The sequence below is a fragment of the Schistocerca americana genome, chromosome X (genome assembly GCF_021461395.2).
Source record: "Schistocerca americana isolate TAMUIC-IGC-003095 chromosome X, iqSchAmer2.1, whole genome shotgun sequence".
Classification (NCBI taxonomy): domain Eukaryota; kingdom Metazoa; phylum Arthropoda; class Insecta; order Orthoptera; family Acrididae; genus Schistocerca; species Schistocerca americana.
In genome coordinates this window covers 790,895,643-790,917,789 of record NC_060130.1, presented here as the reverse complement: position 1 = coordinate 790,917,789, position 22,147 = coordinate 790,895,643, and the positions used below count along the sequence as shown (strand labels likewise).

At 35.4% G+C, this 22,147-nt stretch overlaps 1 protein-coding gene across 4 annotated transcripts in view; it reads left to right on the top strand.

Annotated features, from left to right (window-relative positions):
• The window catches only part of LOC124556759 (homeobox protein extradenticle), a 359,145-nt gene that overhangs the window by 306,816 nt on the left and 30,182 nt on the right, over nt 1-22,147 (top strand). For all 4 annotated transcript variants that reach the window (XR_006968682.1, XM_047130759.1, XM_047130760.1 and 1 more), the window contains exon 8: nt 5,746-5,790. Coding sequence is in view for 3 of the 4 variants with exons in the window: in XM_047130759.1 (XP_046986715.1) it covers nt 5,746-5,790 (45 nt within the window). In the remaining variant the exon portion in view is untranslated. The remainder of the gene's footprint in view (nt 1-5,745; nt 5,791-22,147) is intronic.

Genomic DNA, 22,147 nt, shown 5'->3' with positions numbered 1-22,147 from the left:
GATCGTTTCTCCATACGTAGGTGGGTGTCAACAAAATATTTACACATTCAGAAGAGAAAGTTGGTGATTGAAATTTCATAAATAGATCTTGCCGCAGAGAAAACCGCCTTTGTTTCAGTGACTGCAACCCCAACTCGCGTATCATATCAGTGACACTCTCACCCCTATTGTGCGATAACACGAAATGAGCTGCCCTTCTTTGTACTTTTTCAATGCCCTCCGTCAATCACACCTAGTAAGGATCGCATACCGTGCAGCAATATTCCAGCAGATGACGTACAAGCGTAATGTAGGCTGTCTCTGTAGTGGGTTTGTCGCATCTTCTAAGTGTTCTGCCAACAAAGCACAGTCTTTGTTTTGCCTTCCCCACAATATTACCTATGTGGTCTTTCCAATTTAAGTTGCTCGTAATTGTAATTCCTAGATATTTAGTCAAATTGACAGCCTTTAGATTTGTGCACTTTATCGTATACCCAAAATTTATCATATTTCATGTGGATGACCTCACACTTTTATTTGTTTAGTGCTAATTGCCACTTTTCACACCATATAGAAATTCCCTCTAGATCATTTTGTAATAGGAATTGATCATCTGATGATTTTACTATTCAGTAAATTACAGCATCGTCTTCAAACAATCTAAGGGGGGTGCTCAGATTATCACCTAGATCATTTATGTAAATCAGGAACAGCAGAGGGCCTATGACACTACCATGTGGAACGCCAGATATCACTTCCGTTCTACTTGATGATTAACCGTCTGTCGCTACGAACTGTGACCTCTCTGAGAAGAAATCATGAATCCAGTCACACAACTGAGACGATACTCCATATGCACGCAATTTGATTAATAGTCGCTGGTGAGGAATGGTATCAAAAGCATTCTGGAATCTAGGAATATGGAATTGATCTGAGATCCCTTGTCGACAGCACTCATTACTTCATGGAAATAAAGGGCTAGCTGTGTTGCACAAGAATGATATTTTCTGAATCCATGTTAGTTATGTATCAATAAGTCATTTTCTTCAAGGTAGTTCATAATGTTAGAGTACAGTATATGCTCCAAAATCCTACTTCAAATTTAGGTCAATGATATGGGTCTGTAATTCAATGAGGTCAGTCATATGGATCTGCAATTCAATGAGTTACTCCTATTTGCTTTCTTGAATATTGGTATGTCCTGTGCTACTTTCCAGTCTTCAGGAACAGACCTTTCATCAAGTGAGCAGCTGTATATGATTGCTAAGAAAGGTGTTATTGTGTCTGCATACTGTGAAAGGAACCTGATTGGTATACCATCTGGACTGGAAGACTTGCCTTTCTCAAGTGATTTGAGTTGTTTCGCAACACCTAAGATATCTACTTTCATGTCACACATGCTAACACCTGTTCTTGTTTCAAATTCTGGAATATTTACTTCATCTTCTTTCGTGAAGGAATTATGGAAAACTGTATTTAGTAACTCCACTTTAGTGGCACCGTCATTGGTAACATTTCCATTTCCATTGCTATTGCGCAGTGACAGTATTGAATTTTTTTTGCCACTGGTGTACTTTACATAAGAACAGAATCTCTTTGGGTTTTCTACCATATTTTGAGACAATATTTCATTGTGGAAACTATTAAAAGCATCTCGCATTGACGTCTGCACTAAATTTCGAGCTTTCGTGAAATTTATCCAGTCTTGGAGATTTTGCGTTGTTCTGAATTTGGTATGCTTTTTTCGTTGCTTCTGTGACAGTGTTCTGACGTGTTTTGTGTACTATGGTGGATCAGTCCCTTCTCTTATTAATTTTTGCGGTATGAATCTATCTATTGCTGTCGATACTGTATCTTTGAATTTGAGCCATATCTGGTCTGCACTTACATAATTAGCTTGGAAGGAATGGAGACTCTCTCTTGGGAAGGCATCAAGTGAATTTTTATCTGCTGTTTTAAATGGATATATTTTGCATTTATTTTTAGTGGTTTTGGTTGATATGGTTTTGAGCCTCGCTACAATGACCTTGTGTTCACTGATCCCTGTACCCATTTTATGCTCTCTATTAGATCAGAAATATTTATGACTAAGAGGTAAAGTGTGTTTTCACAACCATTTACAATTCGTGTGGGCTCATGAACTAATTGTTCAAAGTAATTCTCAGAGAAAGCATTAAGTACAATTTCGGAAGAATTGGTAGAAGGAGCCAATTATTATTTTGGTACAGCTGTTGAGTATAACCTCTACCCATAGTAATTCACAGGAACTATCTATTTCATCTTCACTACAAGATAAACTACTACCAACGGACACACACACACCACCACCTGCTTTATTTAATCCATCCTTTCTGACCACGGTTTACACTTCTGTAAAAATTTTGGCAGAATTTGTCTCCAGCTTTAGCTGGCTTTCTGTTCCTATAATGATTTCAGCTTCAGTGCTTTCGATAAGTTCTTGAAGCTCTGGTATTTTTCCAACACAACTGCAACAATTTACAACTACAATACCGACTGTTGCTTGGTCGATTCTTTTCATTTCTTTGCCCTGTACCCTTTGGGACTGGAGCCCTTTTTGATCTTTCCCAAGACTGTCTAACATAAAAAAACTGCCTAGTCCACACCACACAGCCCCTGCTATCCGTGTAGCCACGTCCTGTATGTAATGGACACATGATGTATTTAGCGGAACTCGAAACCCCACCACCCTATGGCACAAGTCGAGGCCTAAATGGTTGCAGAACAGTCTGAGCCTCTGATTCAGACCCTCCACTCGGCTCTGTACCAAATGTCTGCAATCGATCCTGTCGACGATGCTGCAGATGGTGAGCTCTTCCTTCATCTCGCTAGCAAGACTGGCAGTCTTCACCAACTCACATAGCTGCCAGAAACCAGAGAGAATCTCTTCCGATCCATAGCGACACACATCATTAGTGCTGACATGTGCCACCACCTGCAATTGGCTGCACCCTGTACCCTTCATGGCATCCGGAAGGACCCTTTCCACATCTTGGATGACTCCCCCCACTATGCACATGGAGTGCACATTGGCTTTCTTCCCATCCTTAGCTCCCATATCCCTAAGAGGCTCCGTCGCCTGCCTAACATTGGAGCTCCCAATGAAAAGTAATCCCACCCTCTGCGCTTGTCCGGACCTCTCAGGAAGACCGGCCACAACAGGTGAGGCCGCCCTTGCTGGCTCAGAAGTACTTTCAGCAGTGGGCTGCACCTCAAACCTGTTACAGAGGTGTAAGGGTACAGCCTTGTGGCCAGCACCAACTTTGGCCTTCCACCCAGGGATTTGCAACCCCACCATGGTTTCATAATCACCATCAGGCAAGTGTTGACCGGCAGGGACGTCCAAATCTGAAGGTGCAGTGGCATCAGAGATCCCAGGTGATGCTACAGGTCCCAGAGGCACCAAAGTGCTTGCCTTGGGTGTTCCAATGTCACCACAGCCCAGGGCAACAGCCTGGAGCCTGCCAACCACAGCCAACACAGCTTCCAGCTGATTACAGATGGTGGCCAATCCCCCCTGAATCGGTACACGACAGGTGCAGTCTCTTCCATCCCTAACAATTTTTTTTCCTTTCTTTTCTTTCTTTTATTGCACAAGCCATTCAAAACAAACAGATGACTGATGACTACGCAAATTTACACTATTCAGGCACTAAAACGTGATGCTACTAATCTCAAATACTATAACACGCCCAAAATTTATGAATTAAACTCTGCAAGTACCCAACAACTTGCAAAGAAATTAAGAATTAAACTATGAAACAAATAAGTGAGCTCAGAGTGCGAATTGCTGCTGGCTGCTGCTTATCCAACGGCAGCAGGGAGCTCACTCTACTGCTGGTTCTAATGGCAAGTATTTGCCTACAGTTTATGCCTTTTTTCCCCAGGAAATGCTCATTGACAGTGACATCCTATATTGTTATTCTTCCTTCAGTTCTTCAGAAGCAAAGCACGGTTTGTGTTCATCACTTTAACTAGGTGAGAGCAAATATTGGGCTATGCCAAAGCTGTAGTTCTCAACACCCTATAGCAACAGCAAATATTGAATTTTGACCCAACCACTTCAGGAGGGCATGCATGGCAACAAGTCTGATTTATAACTAGAAAAATTTGAATTTTGAGAAATTGAGCATTTATCGACTTTTGAAAAAATGCTTCTCAATTATTTTGCATAGACATGAGAGAATTTTTGTGCTTGACGATAGTACAGAACTATGATAAAATTACTTTTTGAAATGGTGCTGATCTTCCTTCAGGTATCCAATTGTTAGCATTTAAAAATAATCTAGAATTAATTTTCCCTTCTACAACAAATTTTCTAATGAAAAACTCAGTTTGCAGTCTTATGCAAACAGAAGACCCCCCCCCCCTTTTTTTGTAGGTTAATATTTCTTGAAGCATTGACACTGACAGAACATAAATAATAAAAGTGATTGAAAATCATTACCAAAAATACAAATTATTAGGGCCTAGTGATTTGACTTAAAACTGTGTGTGTGTGTGTGTGTGTGTGTGTGTGTGTGTGTGCGCGCGCGCACGCACGCACGCACGCACGCACGCACGCACGCACGCAACTTTATATACATATACACTTATGGCATTATAGTTGCTTAGTCTGTTTTCTATTGGGCTTTATTTATGTCCTCTCTAGACAGCAGGTCCTTATATACACTAGAATAATTAAGTACAGATTTTATAACACCCAATAGCTGTCCATTAGATATACAAATATAATAAAATGTTTAGGGGCAAAATACAATATTTTAACTATTGTCATAATATAAACATTATCAGAAATTATTTATTGGCCTAAATAGTCATTTACTGAGTAAAAACATTGTTTGAATAGAAATTTTCTAAACTCTGCTTTAAATTTGTTTACATCTTCTAACTACCTGATGGTGTCTGGCCGTCTGTTGTAAAGTTTTGTACAAGTATGGCTCACATGCCTGTGGCTGTTTGTTCTTTTTGTTCACTGAGTATGGGCATTGTAGTTATGGAAGTTGGCATTTGTCTGAATAACAGTAATTGCTTGTGGATATAAGAAAAATTTTAATGTCTTTGTACTTCCAACCTATACTGCTACTGAGAGATTTCATATTTAGTTTGTGATTTTGTGCAGCTTCTTAGAGGTAAAAACTGCTGTTTTTCTGTAAGTTACACTGTTTGGTATCTACAGAATGATACATACGGCAAATCACCATCAACAGCTCAATAAAGACCATTTTATTTTCACCTTCAATTATCTCTCTAAACCATTCTGATCCTCTAATTTAGCACATATGACCTGCCTCTAGTGGCAATTCTTGCAGGGGTAGTCTCATTCTTCATGTAAAAATCAAAGCTAAACTCCACGATTCTGTGTCAAATACATGATCATACAAAGTTACCATTTAACTGTCTGTTGAAATCAGTTGACAAAATACACACTATCTGTTGTTTGTAACTTTTAAGGGGTGTCAGTGAGAAACTAAAATTTATTTAGGAACATATCTGTTGGAGTGAGACAGAAGAATAGTTTATTATTTTAGATGAATTTTTGGGATTTAATACTTGTTACCAAAGGATTTTTTTCCTGATGTAATTTTCACGTACCTTACCTGTCAGTTGCTTCTTTGTAACTTAATCTGTATTATGTAATGTTTATTTTGGTTTGTGTCTGTATTGCAGAAACACCTTAGGTGTAATTTTGTTAATGTAATAGCATACTTAAAGTAAACTTGCTAACTATAATCACTCTTGTTACAGCCACCTTATGCAGATGGAGGAATGGGCTATGATCCAATGCACCAGGTGAGCTAGTACTGTGGATAAATATTCTCTGTTCCTTTAGTTATATGTCTTGCATGGTTTTATAAATTTGAAAAGTGTGAACAGGTGTATCTATGAGTGTCATAATGAAAATGAATATGTTGAGCTCAATAGGTAATGACTAGGAAATAATAAGAAAATTTAAAATTCTTTTCATGCCAGAGAAATCAGACATGTCTGCATTTTTTAGGACATATAAGTAATTATCACAATCTGCAGAAAGTCCAAATGGAGAGACACTGAAGGATACTTACTGAAAATTGTATTACAAGTGTGAGGACCATTTCTATAGGAAATGTCATATGTACTGTTACAAGGAGAAGTATTACATAAGAATAGTATGAAACTCGGTGATCTCTGGAATGAAAAGAGAATATATGAATAAGACAATGATATCTCTTCAAGAAAGAGAATAAAACAGAGGTGGTGTTGGGTAGGTTGCTTTTCATTGTATTCGCATACCAAAAACATCACTGTGTTAACAGGAATGAATGTTTGCACTTGCCGATAGAGAACTGAGTTCTGATGATGATGCATATTCCTTGTGACAACTCAGTGGTGCTAAAGTAATATTGTATATCTCATATGAGACAAAATTCAAAACTGTGTGGGAGAGTGTCACATCATGAAAAGGAAATTATACTGATTCCAGGACATTAGATGATATTGCTCTCAAATTTTGTGAGATGAATGGTAGCCCAGAAGTACAATAACACCAATTCAGAACTGAGGAAACTCACTCACTAACCAAAACTAATTCATGATGATGCATGTTTACTTGTTGGAGCAGAGGTGAGTAACTGTTATTTGGTGTGAACTGCCTGTGTTGACATGAACTTTTTTGCACCATATGTGTGAAATTCACGTAACAAATTTTTACTTTTGTTGTGAATTTGACCTGATGTTAGGATCATATTTTGAGAGAATGAGACTTATTATGCTTGTTGCAATAGATGGAATGCAAAGAAAGGCTTGTTTTGAAAGTAGCATCACACGACAGAGACAAGAAAAGATGCACTAGATTTGATGTGGTTCTGTAATTGTAGTAAGATAGTTTCCAGTACATAGAATCACCATGTAAATTTTTCTTTAATGGAACATGAAAACATGAACTCATGAACGCCATGCGGGATAATGAAATCTGATACTTGATTCCTGGTTATAGAAGGTAAACAAGAAAACAGAATTATCCCAGACAAGAAAGAGAACATCTTTCATAAGGTCATTGTTGCAGTGGGATGTATTTTTTTTTTTTTTTTTTTTTTTTAGAGCTAACATATTTTTTTGTTATTTGTTTTAAAATACAAGTAATCATACACAGAGTTTTATAAAAATGGATTGAGTTCATATCCTGGGCTCTATTTTTTTAAAGGAATTCAATATTTACAAGCACGGTGTTGGATTTGTTGAATTTGCTTCTATTTTCAAAACTCTGTGTGGATAAACATATTTTCTTCTAATTTGTGCGCATAAAACAATGGCAGTTCAAACTGTTCTTTGCATCTCAATTGGAGTATCACATTTGCAAACAAATACTTTCCCACATAATTGGTGAACAACGAAAAAATCCATGAAGTTGAAAATATCTCCATTAAAGGAAATAATTGAACAGTGTGAAAAGGTTCAGTGATGCATCCACAAACAAAAAAACAATGGACAGTTTTAGTACAGTTGTAGATGCACTAGTCTGATAAGATATATAGTGGAGACTAGGTCTTGCCTAACAGACTGAATATAGAGGTAGACTAAATCAAGGAAAAAAGACTTCATGACTATTGTGTTTCCAGATGAGGAGTGAGTGTTGAACAGTCATAGACCTAACAGAAATCACAAAAAAGCAATTTATGCCTAACCATAAAACACTGCTTTAGAAATAATGCACTGCAGAGTGGGAGATGGATGCAGTTTATTAGTAACTACCATATTTATTATAGTAATGATATCTTTCATATGGTTTCTTATATTGTGTATATTTTCTAAACATGTTTGGATTCTTTCCTGTTGTTCTGAAATTACTGAAAGTTGCTATGTATACTTCACATGCCTTGATTCAAATCTTCTCTTTATCTGTTTATGATAAAAAATAAAGTTTACAATGCTAATTCTCCTGTGGGACAAACACAGTAATTATTGACGACCCTATATGAACTCAATGAATTGAAATTAACACAATATTTGTAAATGTTAAAATGAGAGCTAAGTTCATTGTAGAGAGTTTTTAAACATACTATTCCAGTCACATTTATGTTGACTATAATGTTTCATTTTAGTAATGTTATCCATTTGGCTTTACGTCAAATTAGCATAGCTGTTTTTTGGTAACAGAATATTTATAACTGTGATAGTGTGGGACACCATCATTTTTCCAATATCTGACAGTAAAACTACTGCAGACAACTTCTACCTGTGCTTCAGAATACGGCTTTTGGCGCAGGTTGGCTCTAACATTTGACGTGTCAGTCTCACAGATGGCCACTTGTGTCCCCTTTCATAATTATGCACCCCCTTTGGGCTGATGCCCAGCATGTCAGCAATAACTACATTTTATCTCACTTGACAGAAAATTTGCATGATGCAGCAGTAATTCAAAGTGCTATTACAACATCTAGCATACCTTGTGATGTAACAGTGGACATGGAATATTGGTTGGTGATTTAGCTGTCCACTCATTGTAGTATAGCAACCACACATATTTCTTTATGGTTGGCGCTCAAGTAATGCATGCTTATTCATGCTTATATGGTTGTGCTTTTAAGTAATGTCTCTTGTTTTATCACTACAGTCATTGGGTTAACCATTACAAGCCTTGGAATCATATAGTTAAATTTAATTATTTATTGGCCTTTTGGTAGGTTTTTCAAGAAATACAGTTACTGCTGGTGTGTTGTAAGATGCTCCACAAAACTTAAAAACAAACAAACAAAAAAACAAAAACAAAAACAAAAAAGGTTTCTGATCATGCTGTTCTTTACCTGTGAACCTTAAAGAAAACTGTATTTAGTTTCACTCTATATGACTGCATAAACTCTGTTCTTTAACTGTTTTATGCAGACTTCTACTTTTTATGTTTGTCAACCTTAGTGATTTTAATATCTTTTTACACATCTTTTCTTACACATGGTAAAGCGTTTATTGCATAACTTGCAGTCAAATTTTTCCCAAGATTTAATGCTATTTATTACTTTAAATTTCCACTGGCTAAATGGTTAAAAGAACCTTGTGGATAGAGGCAAGAAAACAAATGCATTTAAAATGTGAATAAGATTGGATGCAGGAACTGTAACAATTACATATGGAAGATAATAGTTAGATGATTTCTTACATTGTTCCTGGCACACATTCTGAACAGCTGCGCAAAATTATCCATTGTACTCTCCAACATCTGCCCTTGCACAGTCACATGTATTTATTGTATGAATGACAATGATTTCACCATTTCATTATTACTTTATTTTGTGCTAGACAGATTATTGCAATTTTGGCTTTGTTACTATTTTCAAGACATTCATCATTGGTCTTTCAAAATTAGTTACGTTGCATGTCATAGTACATGTGAAGAACATCATATTCATTATTTTACCATCCAGGGATTATCATGATGTTAATATTACTTGTAAATTATGTCACAGTACAAAGTGAAAGTATCATGTAGGTTGACAGTAGGGATTAAATCAATGAACTACTCAGATTTTCATCTGTAACAACAAATTTATTGCATTGCAAGTTCAGTATTTTTAAAAGATTTTGTTGTTGTCATTTCATGTCATTGGATTTTTGTGGAGATGTTGTTATATGTCAATCATGGAACCTGTTGGAGCATATTGTTCAGTTCCCTAAATAGCAAACATTTGTGTGAAGAACATTTTCTTGTCATCAAACAACACAGCATTTTTTTTATTTGAAGGAGATACATTTAATTAGTGAGAAATATACCATTTTATATTATTATACCATAAGATAATGAATTTATTGAAACATCTGGCATAGTTTTATCATGATACTAGACCAGGTAAGCTGATCCATTTAAGCAGATGTGTTTTAGAATGCCAATGCTGTTTCTGTGGAACTGAAATAAATTACATGGTTCAGTAAAATGTTTGCATAAAATTTGTTATTATTTTACAATCATGAGCAGAATTTAATGTCAGATTCTCTGAAGTAAACAATAAGACTTACCATGACATTATTCATACAGTAGATATTTTGTGTCAAAATGAAATCAAAATTGCATATTTTCTACTGAAAGCAGCAGAAACATAGGTTTGGTTCTCACATCTTATTCACACCTGTATCTGAGAAACCATGGTGTAACACTGTACAAATACAATTCATGACTTCCTATTATTCTCCTCACCTTTACAGTTATCCCCCTGTTCTGATTTTTTCCCCAATTTTTATTCATTTTTTGTTCATTCTGTGATTGATGCATTTGTTTAATCATTTTATAAACTGAGCTAAACTGATGTTCTAATATTTTTATGTTAATCACTAACAATTCAAATATCTTTTAGCAACAGATGAGTACAAGATTCTTTTACACTGTCTTTCCCATTTTTGTTCCATTTTTACCTATACATTGTGCTTGTCAATACTTTTATATGATCCCTCTGTTGATCTTTCTTTGTAAATGCTTATTTGTGTAACTCTTCTCCTTATTTGTACATATTAGTTGAGTTCCATTGCATTTATATGGTCTTATGAGCTTTCTTCTTTCAATATTTTCTCACATTTCTTCATATAACTTCTGTTCTGTTGTTTAAAAATATTAGTTAACTTTTTTGTAATCCTCAAATCAACAGATTAATATAAGATACATTGTATCTTTTGTTTACTTTTTATAAGTTCCTCTGTGCTGTAGATCTGATTGCTGACAATCACTCATGTTCATAAACCAAGTGAAATGCCTGACTTTATTTGCATGTTATCTTCTATGCTCTCTGTCAACAAGTTTTGTGTTATTCCTTCTTACATTTTCTCCATTTCCTATTGTATTCTTAGGGTTTGTCGAGTGTCATTGTTAGATACACTGCAGTACAAGGTTTTTTTTTTACATTAATTTGTGAAACCAAATATATGGCTGAAGGAAAGAATCACTCGTTGTATGGAGGAAGTAATGAACAGTGGACGAACATCATTAAAAAATGTACACAACTGTAACTGTGGTATTGGACCTACACTCTTGATCAGACACTGGTCACTCCCCCCCCCCCCCCCCCCCCTCCTCCTCCTCCTCCTCATGTTTGCTGATTGCCTAAACGTCTATAATTGAGAAATATAATGCAACTCTTTCATTTTCCTTCCATTGCCGATCATCTCTTCCACTGCAAGTGGTTATACATTTTATCATGTCTATCCAAGATTTTCTCTGACTATTCATAATATGTGCATAAATGAGACACACATTTTTATTGTAGTTGCATTTGCTTTAATGACAATTTGGTGCAGATAGCTGCTACCATTTTCATACTGTCGCAGGAGAGCAGGCTTCTCATGTCTAACTGGAATGTGAGCTCTGTATGTAGAGCAATGTGTTTTATGTTGCACTATATTCAGGTGGTGTGTGTATTGGATGGCAGGATGTGAAAGCACTAAGGACTTGTCAAGCCCAGGGTAGGTGCATGATGTCAGTAAACCTGCCAAAATTTCATCAGTAGGTTGTTTTATTTGTTCAGCTTCAGACTGTCACACACAAAATTGGTGGTGAACTGTTGATACACAAGGGAACTGTATATTGCGTAGTATCACGTAATCTATAAGAAATTTGTCTGTAATGAAGTTTGTACACAGTTTGTGTCCAAGCATATGTTGGAGATTTAGTAAGTAAAAAGAATGGGTGCTTCACTGACTCATCTGTTGGAGTATGGGGAATCCACTGGTTCGACACTGCTTCTAAACAGATGAGCTTTGAGTGGTCATATCCCAGCTCTCTTTATCCTGGGAAAAAAAAGAAAGTTGCTCCTCAAAGAAGACTAGAAAAGATGGACCCTAATGACTGACTAGCTGAAAATGAGATGAAACAGTAAACATTGAATGGCCTTGCAACAAATTTCCAAGTGTTAAACAGGCTGTTTAAAACAAGTGCTCTTAAAAGAGATAGTGCTACTTCAAGGCAACACTTGTTGTCATTAGGTGAAAAGACCTGGATCTGATGTAAAAGTGTAGCTTGGAAGTCCTGAAACATTCTTCTCTTTCCATTTGGCTCCTATATTCTTAACTCCTAGAAACAGTCACCGTAAGGTCAACTGTTCAGTTACCATGAAACCTTCCACTCTGTTTCTTTGCACTGGGATCAGAGCATCGATGTCAATTATAGTTATGTAATTTTAATGTTAAATAAGGACTGTAGTTGCGATATATATATATATATATATATATATATATATAAAATAATTTTTTTTTTTTTTTTTTTTTTTTTTTTTTTACATGGCTTACCTAAATCTACATGACTGCTCCAAAATTCACACTTCAGTGTTTAGCAGAGGATTTTCCAAAAATTTTTACACTATTTCTCTAGTGTTTCACACTTGGACAGCACATGGGAGTAATGAACACTTAAATTTTTCCATGCAAACTCTGATTTCTCATACTTATTATACTGATCATTTCTCCCGACATAGGTATGCATCAGCAGAACATTTTTGTGTTTGGAGGAGAAAGTTGGTGATTCAAATTTCATGAAAAGATATCACTACAATGAAAAATGCCTTTATTACTCACATATCATAACTGTGACACACACACTCACTCCCCTTTTTCGCAATAGTACAAAGTGAGCTGCTCTTCTTTGAACTTTTTCGAAGTCCTTATAAATGAATTTGGTTAATGCACACTCTGTAAATATAAAAAAGTTACTTTGTTAATGTCTGAGTCTCCATCATTCACATGACACAGTCTGTATAAATGGAATCATCATTCAGAAATACTGTATGTGAGTGCCAGTCTGACGCATTTTGTGTTATACTATGTTTTGAGACTTTATGATCATTGCTTTCACTGCACTTTTTGTATTGTGATTCACTTCTTTAATTTGTCTTGCAAGCCGACTGCGCTTTCATCAGTAATCTTGCAGCTACTATTATATTCAGTCCCTGCCTTCTGTTAGTCTGTCTTGGAACCTTGTGGGACATAGTGGGTGAAGTTACTTCAATGTTTTTTCTCCTGCCCTCCTGGTACTAGCCAACCAAATTCTCTCCAAAACCATTTGCAGGGAGCTAGCTTTAGAAGTCCACATCCCCTCTCCCCTTAGAAAATAAAGAAACACTTGTAGCTGATGAAAGGATAATAAATTTTTTTGTGCAACATTATCATCTTTCCGTTGAGTGATATTTCTTTAAGCCTTACTTGTTTATATTGTGAAGAGAGCTTGTTGCTAGGAATGCCAAATATCTCCTTTTTACATTTTGCTATGCTGCAAAGGGAGTTTATCTCCATATGGAATGTTGTTAGTAGGTAGTTGTAAAGAAGTTACATTGGGAATGAATAAACTTACAATATGGAGGCAAGTGGTAAGATGTCTAACACAGTGAAATTTACATACATTCATTTTTTGTATATTTAATCAACACCCAATTAGTAGGTAGCCAGATCAACAACTCCTGTAGATGTATTTACCTTTGTTGATGTCATTTCATTCACATGTTCATTTCATGGTTGACATGATAATAGATCTGAATAACAAACAAGCACTTTGCAGAATTTTTGTTTGTTGTAATTTCCAGTACAAAAAGAGCACATATGTGAATCACTATGATAAGCTCTCAACAGTGTCACCATACCACCATTAAAAATGAAAATACAGTGCAATCTTAAGTGACACACTTTCTGCCAGACGAATCACTACCTGCCACTGCCCATCACTGCTGGGACTCTCTACCCACCTTCATCTGAGACATTGTCTTTTGTAATGGTGGCTTGTAACGTTACTGTTGCAGCATCACCCAAACACTGTGTTGTAATGACAGTGTCTTTTAGTTCAAATTGTTTTCACACAAAACATGTTTTTAATGTATTGATTGACCTGGCTTGAGGTGGATATAGAAAGACTTAAAAATCACTACAAAACTGCCATAATAAAAATTAAGCATTACATTGTTCATATGTGTGTCAAATGATTGCATTTTATTGGGCAGGGAGTGGAGTTACAAATCTGATATCAGATTTTCTCAAGGCAAACTATATTTATTGAAAGTTATCATTGCATTTATTATCAATGTTTATTTAAATAATATTAATAAAAAGATCATACTTTACTTGAGACTTCCTATATGTATTGAGGTATTTTGACCCATTGCTTTTGAGATACCTCAATTTCTTCAAAAGCCTTAAAAAAGTGCCAGAAAATTAGTTGAGCAGCACTCTTGTAGCAGTCTTGGTGAAATTAATTTGTGGAAGCTAGCCCAGTGATATCTACTGTCACTACAAGAAAGAGGTGGTTCTGACTTTCAGGCACAGTTTCTATAAAGGAAATTGATAATAAAAACTTGAATCATGCAATGAGAGCTTTTAGAGTAAATATAACTGAAATGATTGGTGTGAAATGAGACTGATAAATTCAAACAATTTTATGGTATAACTGAAAGCATCTGTTATGTTACATCAGAGTCAACATTTACTATATGAAAATTTTGTTTATGATGAACAAAGGGCAATCGATTGGATGTAGGTTGAGTGTTTGCAATCAATCTTAGATTGACAAAAAAAGCCAAGAATTCAACACAATTATATTAAAATACTTACAGTTAACTTGAATTAGGATGCATATTTATATTTTGGCAATTTAGTTCAATGTAGTCTTCTGCTCATGAGCAAATACAAGCTAGACACTTTGTTTGCAAAACAGATTAGTCCTCTCTTTCAGTATGCATATGAAAAGGGTCAGGCCTTCCATGAGGTCCTTACCTTCTTCTTGAAGATCATTTATAATAAAGTTGTATGGGAAAAGTAATTTTCATGTTTCGTTGCATAGTGTATGAAGCAGTTCATAAATTAAAACATTTGACTTACAATGGCAGCTGCTTTGAGAAGATGGAAAATTTTCTGACAGTTGAAGATATATTGGATAACACTAAAAATTACTTGTTGAAAGTGTTTCAAAGTGAATTTCATAATTAACAGTGACTTAATAGAGAATGAATATCTGTGGTTCTTTCTACATTAATTACTTGCTTCTAGTGTTATTAAGGTGACAAAAAGTTCCAGTAAACATTATGCATGCACAAATGTGTTTATGGTGAACAAATGAGCAAATATGGATGTTTTTATGGCATTTATCTTTAGTCTGACAATGTTTGAATAGTACTTCAGTGCAGCTCTTTAATGTTTACATAGTTCAGAGGTTTTAGTGAAGTCTTGTACAAATTGTGCAAACTTACTACAAAGGAAACTCTCTTTTGCACTTGCTGTCTTTTCCAACAACAAGGATCCCATAACTGGAGTGAGATTCAGCTGTGGTCTCCATCAAAATTTTGTAAGTCTTTAGATTGATGAATTGGTACTGTTGCAAAGTCTGTCCTGGTAGATCATATACTCAAATTTGTTTTCTCATCCCTAGTTCTTATATTGCTACTTTCCATGAAAGCAATCTCATTTCTGTCTTTACTTTTTTTAGAATAGTTTCATTTAGGCTGTTGTCAGTTGTCAGCAGCTCCTCCTTTTTGTTCTTAAGGATTACCTTTCACTAATTTGCAGTTATTACCATTTTTCAGCAACTAAATCAACTTGGTCACTATTGAAATTGTTTTCATTGTTGGTTTCATTTTCTTAAAAAGCACTAGTGTCTTTGTAGAGCAAGACTGTGTGCACTCAGTCTTAAAATTAAGGGACGTTTAATAGGAAGCTGCTGGTAAATGCTGAGATTGGTAATATGTTGTTAAGTTATGATATAGGTAGCAATAAATAATTTTATTTGAATTGATTGGCGACTCCATGGAGTTCTGTGTGCACCACGACCATATATGTTATATTAAAAGGAAGGTCAGCATTGTTCGTAATATTGATGTTTTATTGATAGCAGAATTGGTTTTCGATCACATAGTGATCATCTTTGGTGCTGTACACATTTAACTCGAACACTGGTATCAAGGTATCAATAACCAAAACTAAGAAGCGGTCACAAAAACTCAATATTGTGATCGCTTCTCAGTTTTGGTTATTGATAACTTGATACTAGTGTCTGAATTTAATGTGTACAGCACTGAAGATGATCACTATGTGATCGAAAACCGATTCTGCTATCAATAAAACATCAATATTATGACCAATGATGACCTTCCTTTTAATATTTTATTTGAAGCTGTCAGGTGTATGAAATAATTAACATTAGTATTGAAAGATTATGTCAGACAAATTATAAATTATGATAAAAGTGCCATCTATTTACGAGAAGGAAAAGTGGCTTTTTAACTGAAGGTTTGCGGAACATCAAAACTATTTAAAAGCAATATTATACAGAACACTAAATATGTCTATCTGAAGTCATGCAGTTCATCCCTAATTCTGGATTGAATGGTGCAAACGGTTCGTCTTCAAACACTTCACTGATATATCAAATAGTGCTATTGTGTTTAGGAGCCTAACATAAGATTCAGCATGAAAGAAGTAATTGTAGTATTATTTTCAATTCAGAATCTTATAAATATTAATAGTTTCAGGAGTTTCATTACTTTTAAATATACATTTGTGGGATCAGTTTATTATTTTGTTGCACCATAGTGTTGTCATACCATTTGCTTGTCAGAAGTTAAGATATAGATCATGGAGAGTTGGAACACCCTATACTGACAATTTAAATTTTGTTACTGGCTTCCTTGTCTTTCATAAACTACTGTAGCAATAATCATGGAACTATCATGGAATATTACATATTATGTTGTTAGTGTGCTGCTCTGAAATCATTGTATTTCAGCCAGTGATTTGGGGAATACAATTTTTTAGCTATATGGTTATAATTTTGCATAATTTTTTATACATTGTGTATAATTATAATTGTCATTATACTTAACATCATGCTTTTGTTTTACTATATTAAAATGAACAGTCAAGATCACATTAATAATTTGACTGGTTTCGGCTCATATACGAGCCATCTTCAAGAATTTCTTGGCCCCCTAAGGCAGGTGCTGACAGCCTCTCAGATTTCTCGAGAAATCCAAGGGTCTGTCATCACCAGCCATAGGAGGCCAAGAAACTCTGAAGATGGCTTGTATATAAGCCAAAACCAGTCAATTAAGAAATATTAATGCAATCGCCGCAGACTGTGTTGTCAAAATTTATGAGCTTTTATTTTAGTTCAATAGATGCAACTCCCTAAAAATTTTAATTTTCTAATCCAAGTGGCTCCTGAGATTTAGAGAATAATGCAAATGAAAATGTAAATTTTCAGAAACAGCTTCCAAGATCTGAAAAACTTATTTAATGTATGTGTTATTTCTTACTTTTGCTCACTCAGAAGCACCCTGCACCATACTGTGTATCATCTTCTTGAGGACTCCTTAGTGACAAATTCTGCTGCATACTGTGCTTTATTTACAGGAACCTTATCCATTCATTGAAGTTCTCTGACGCAGTTTGCTCCAGGAATAATTCTCATATGCCAAAGCTCTTTCAGCGTACCCATGTTGCCATTATAGGTCCCCCCCCCCCCCTCCCCCCGTCCTCACATTTTGGTGCCTTCCTTCCAACAAAAGTATTTTCTGGTACAAAAGTACATATGAGAGTGTTAAGACTCATTTGGGGTCTGATTCTGCTTGTGCAGACACTACTTCAACCAGTCAGGATGTGCCAGGTCTCTGTAAATGGACTTTGACTCCCATGACTGCCTGTATGAAGAGTTTGAGTATTGGGTGTTGCGATACATGAACTACGATTCAAGTCTGGGAGGGTAGAGTTGAATATTGGTCCCTCATCTGTTGTCACTTCATGGAAGAAACTGGTCCATACAGCCTGCCTCATTCTGAACAAATTTTCAGTGTCACTCCTAATGGCCATCCCATTGTATTGATGTAATTCACCAATAATTTTGTCTGCCAGCCTACCACTTACGATTTCACAATGAGAAGGTTTTTGGTTTCACAGATTTAGTTTAAACTTCTTCAACCTAGTGTTTTTCTGGATGTGATCCACACACTCAAGTTTTATGACAATCTTACCTCTGTAAGGCTGAGCAGCAGCAGCAGCAGCAGCAGCTGCTGCTGCTGCTGCTACACTGTTGTATGCTTTTGAATCTGCCTAAGAACTTAGAGTAACAAACACCCATTTCATTCATGGGTCAACTAAAAATTTCAACAGTGCAGAGGTCTCCATTCTACTACTTGTTCTGCCAAGTTTCTATCATGGATATGGTCTTTTTGGTTCACTGATTTAGATTGATAAAATGTTTTGTCAGAATCTGAAAGTTGATTACCTTTCCAGTATCCACACTGGTCACTGTAACATCAGCATTCTTAGAACATTATACTTACAAATAGGGTTTATATTATGATGTTCTACTATATTGTTTTCAACAATGCTACCAATAAAAAGAAAATAATTTTGTCTTTGTAATACTGCAATGCACAACGTTCTATATAAAAAGTTACCTACTTTATTTGATATTGACGGATATCCAAAAATGTTCTAACTCTCCTTAATACAGGCTTCGAGGGAAGGCAGAGAATTTGACTTGTAACACAGTTGGGTTTCTTTGTCATTGTGGTATGTTAAATATAGTGTTGAGGTTCCTTTCAACAAACAAATTTTGTGAATGCTCACTATGCTGCCAATTGCTGTCTTCATTACAAATTTGTGAAAGTGAATAAATGTTGGAAACAGGGTGACACAAGTAATTTCTGTCAAAGATAGATCATGAGTTTCTTTGTAGATGAAGTTATGAATGGTCAGTGCATTGAATGGAGTTAGTAGTATCCAAATTTCCAGATATCTTCATGGCTATCATGATACAGGCTTTCTGTGGTTTACATAAATTTCTTAAAGTGTTTGCTATGCTTCTTTTGATAAGAATACATAAATGATTGTCCTATTAGAGCTTGCATTCTGTTCACAATGATTCATCATCATAACTGAGGACATTACTTGCAAATCTTCTTTTTTCCTTAGTTTACATTTGGATAAGTGTTCTGAAGATGAGAGGGGGAAAAAACCCTGGTGAATGACAGATATTTTGTTTAAACAAGGATTGATCATAGTTTTCTTCTAGAATCAACATTTTTCACATATAATAATGATTGTTTCAGTTCTTAACTTACTTGGACCAAGCTAGTCTCTCTTTCTCTTTCTCACCAGGCCTGTTGAGCTGTGGCGGGCCATCTGGCAGCTATGCTATCGCCAACACAGCTCTTAGCTTCATCAAAATGTGCAAACCCTCCTTCCTGTCTTTGAAGGTGGCTTTGATAAGAGAATTTGATATTCTTAAACAAGTGGTTAGGAAAATTGCTCTAAGAGTAATGGAGATGCAATGTTAAGAGTATAAATGAAGATGAATGTTTCCCTGATGACTTTAAGATGATTTGGAAAAGAGGATTGCTAATAAAAATGGTTATGAACAAAATGTTCTCAGGACAGACAAGGTCAGAAAAGAAGAAATCAGGAGTTTCATTATTGTTTGATGTGCAGCATATATTATGTCACAGTAGGACATTATGCAGAGAACTGGAAAACTGTATGCTGCTTGATACTACTCTATTTTAGTATAGAAGCTTATTTCAGTTTTATTTCCTTCATAAGTATGTGTCCTGATGTTGTAGATGGACATGCCAACTTTGAATAAACCACTGTTGCTGTCTATAGTTGTTGGTTGTAATATTATTTTCAGCAATGTTTTAAAGTTGTTCAGTAGCTTGCTGTTACCCTTATTGTAATGTGTTTTTCACTATCTGACAGTTGTAGAAATAAAACTTTGACAGCTGTCAACCAACAACTACAGGCAGCAATAATGGTTTACTCAAAGTTGACATATGTCCATCTACAGCATCAGGATATGTGTTGATGAAGGCGATAAAGCTGAAATAAGCTTATGTAGTGAAATAGAATATCAAGCAGTATATTGTTTTCCAGTTCTCTGTCTAAGAAATCAGAAGTTCTGGAACAGAATTAAATCACAAAAGAACAAGAGACAGGAACAGAAATGCATTAAAATGGAGGCTTTAATAGGTGGAGCGCAAGCTGCAGAGGTATGGAAGATGTTTATGGATGTGAAGAAACCACACAATAATAAAAAAAACAGTTGGTCACTTAGCAATTTAATTCCTCTAATGAGATTGAGGGAACATCACACACACATTCTAACTGAAGACAGACCACACAGTATTAAAAAGGAAGAAAATTAGATTGAAGAAACTGCTTCACTTTGAACAATAATTGCATGCTAATTCCTGTTGTCTATTAAGACTATTCCATCCTTATGGAGGAGACTGTACATTGTTTATTAAGACTATTTTCCATTCTTACTGCACACACTTAGTGAAGAAACAACTTGCCCAGCCAGTAGTGCCCACATAAAATGAATTTCCTTTCTTTGGATGCAATTACAATAGTCATTGAGATTTTTACTGTCTCAGAATTAGCTCACACTACAATGTATCAAGAAATAAATGACATTTATTGTGATTAAAAAAAATTGGATTTTAAACCAAAGTAGTCATGCTGTGGTTTAAACTGTGTCCTCTCTTGTAAAATCTGTGTGTCATCTTCTTTCATAGCAGACACATAAAAACCCTAATTGTTAGTTATGACATAGACTGCTTTTTGATAAACGTTATGCTCTGAAAATTTATTTCACTCAGTGTTATTTTTATTTTCTAAAAACATGACTTAAAATTTGAATATAACAATATTTTTGTTAAAGGAGACAAATCACATATGTTGTAGCAATTAAATTAGGAACTAATTCAGTAGTTAAGAGACAGATTAGAAATCCAAATTGTTGTGTAGAGTAATGAATTATTCTTGTCTTTTTGAAATTGATTACAAACAGCTATACTAGATGTGATTGTTTATTATGAACAATTTTGAATATCTGATAACTTCATTGCCAGGTGCATACCATGAGTATCAAATTGCTGCACACCTACAAATTGTATATCGGCACAATTATGGAACACTACCATGTACAGGTTCACCGTAACTGACAACATCAACTGAAATGCCCAATCAAACACAAATGAATAGTAAAACACAAAATATACATGTATATATTTGTAGCTCTAACTTAAAAAAAGTTCAGAGTTGCACGATGGTTCAGAGTCTGTGTTAAACTGTAAGACCTTATAGAACTGGCTTGTTAAGTAACTTCAAATGTCAGAGAAAGGTAAACACATACCACCTTCAATGGCCCTATGCCTAATAAAGCACTGCATTATTCAAACCGACCTTCAAGTTAATGAATGTTTCACCCTTTTAATGTTAACAACCACAGTAGCAAATTTAACCATCACAAATATTTGCTTTTATAGTAGTTAGTACTATACTTTCAGTTAAACTGCATATCATTTGTGACATGTCTCATTTAACATGTCAATTATTGTAATAGTTAAATATGCTTCTCACCAAAAACTTTTATATAGAATTGCTCCATATTCTTAACTACTTTGAATACAAATACTGTTAAAATGTTAGCAATTGCAATAAACAAAAGGATAACTTAATCCCTGCAATGTGTACAGTAAAACCGTGTACAGAAATCTATACGAAAATAAAAGTGGAAAAAGTGCAAATCATGTACAAAAGTTCTAGCTATTGAAATGTCTGATTTCAAACAGAGTACAAGCTCTGCTGACAGTTCATGAAACTAAATACATGATGTAAGCAGGGTGGAGATGGCAGAGAGAGAGAGAGAGAGAGAGAGAGAGAGAGAGAGAGAGAGAGATGGGGATACGAGGTACATGAAAACAACCACCAATGTTAATGTTGCCATATGATGGAAAGATTACAGATGATTGCGTCTTGTGTCATCACTACATGAAATACATTGTACAGAGGCTTGACTTTGTAACAAGAACATTGCTACATACAATGCTAATCACACCAGCACCTCTCCTTATCCAACAGACTAAATTCTGGCAATGAAAATATCTCTCATCAACTGGATTTTAAACCAGGTACCTCCGGGTTGATTGTAATTACAGCAACACATATTAATAACCTTAGCTGTGGAAGCTCGTAATTTAGCCAGTTACATTTCATCTTAGGTCTGTCCTAAAGACATAAACTTAGAAAATCTGTAGACATTCAGTTCATATGCTAAGTAGACAGTCTTCTAATAGCACATAAATTTCTTGCGTATAGCTAGAACCAAATTAGGTGAAGATAAAATAAGATGATCACATAATAATATCATAAGGTCATT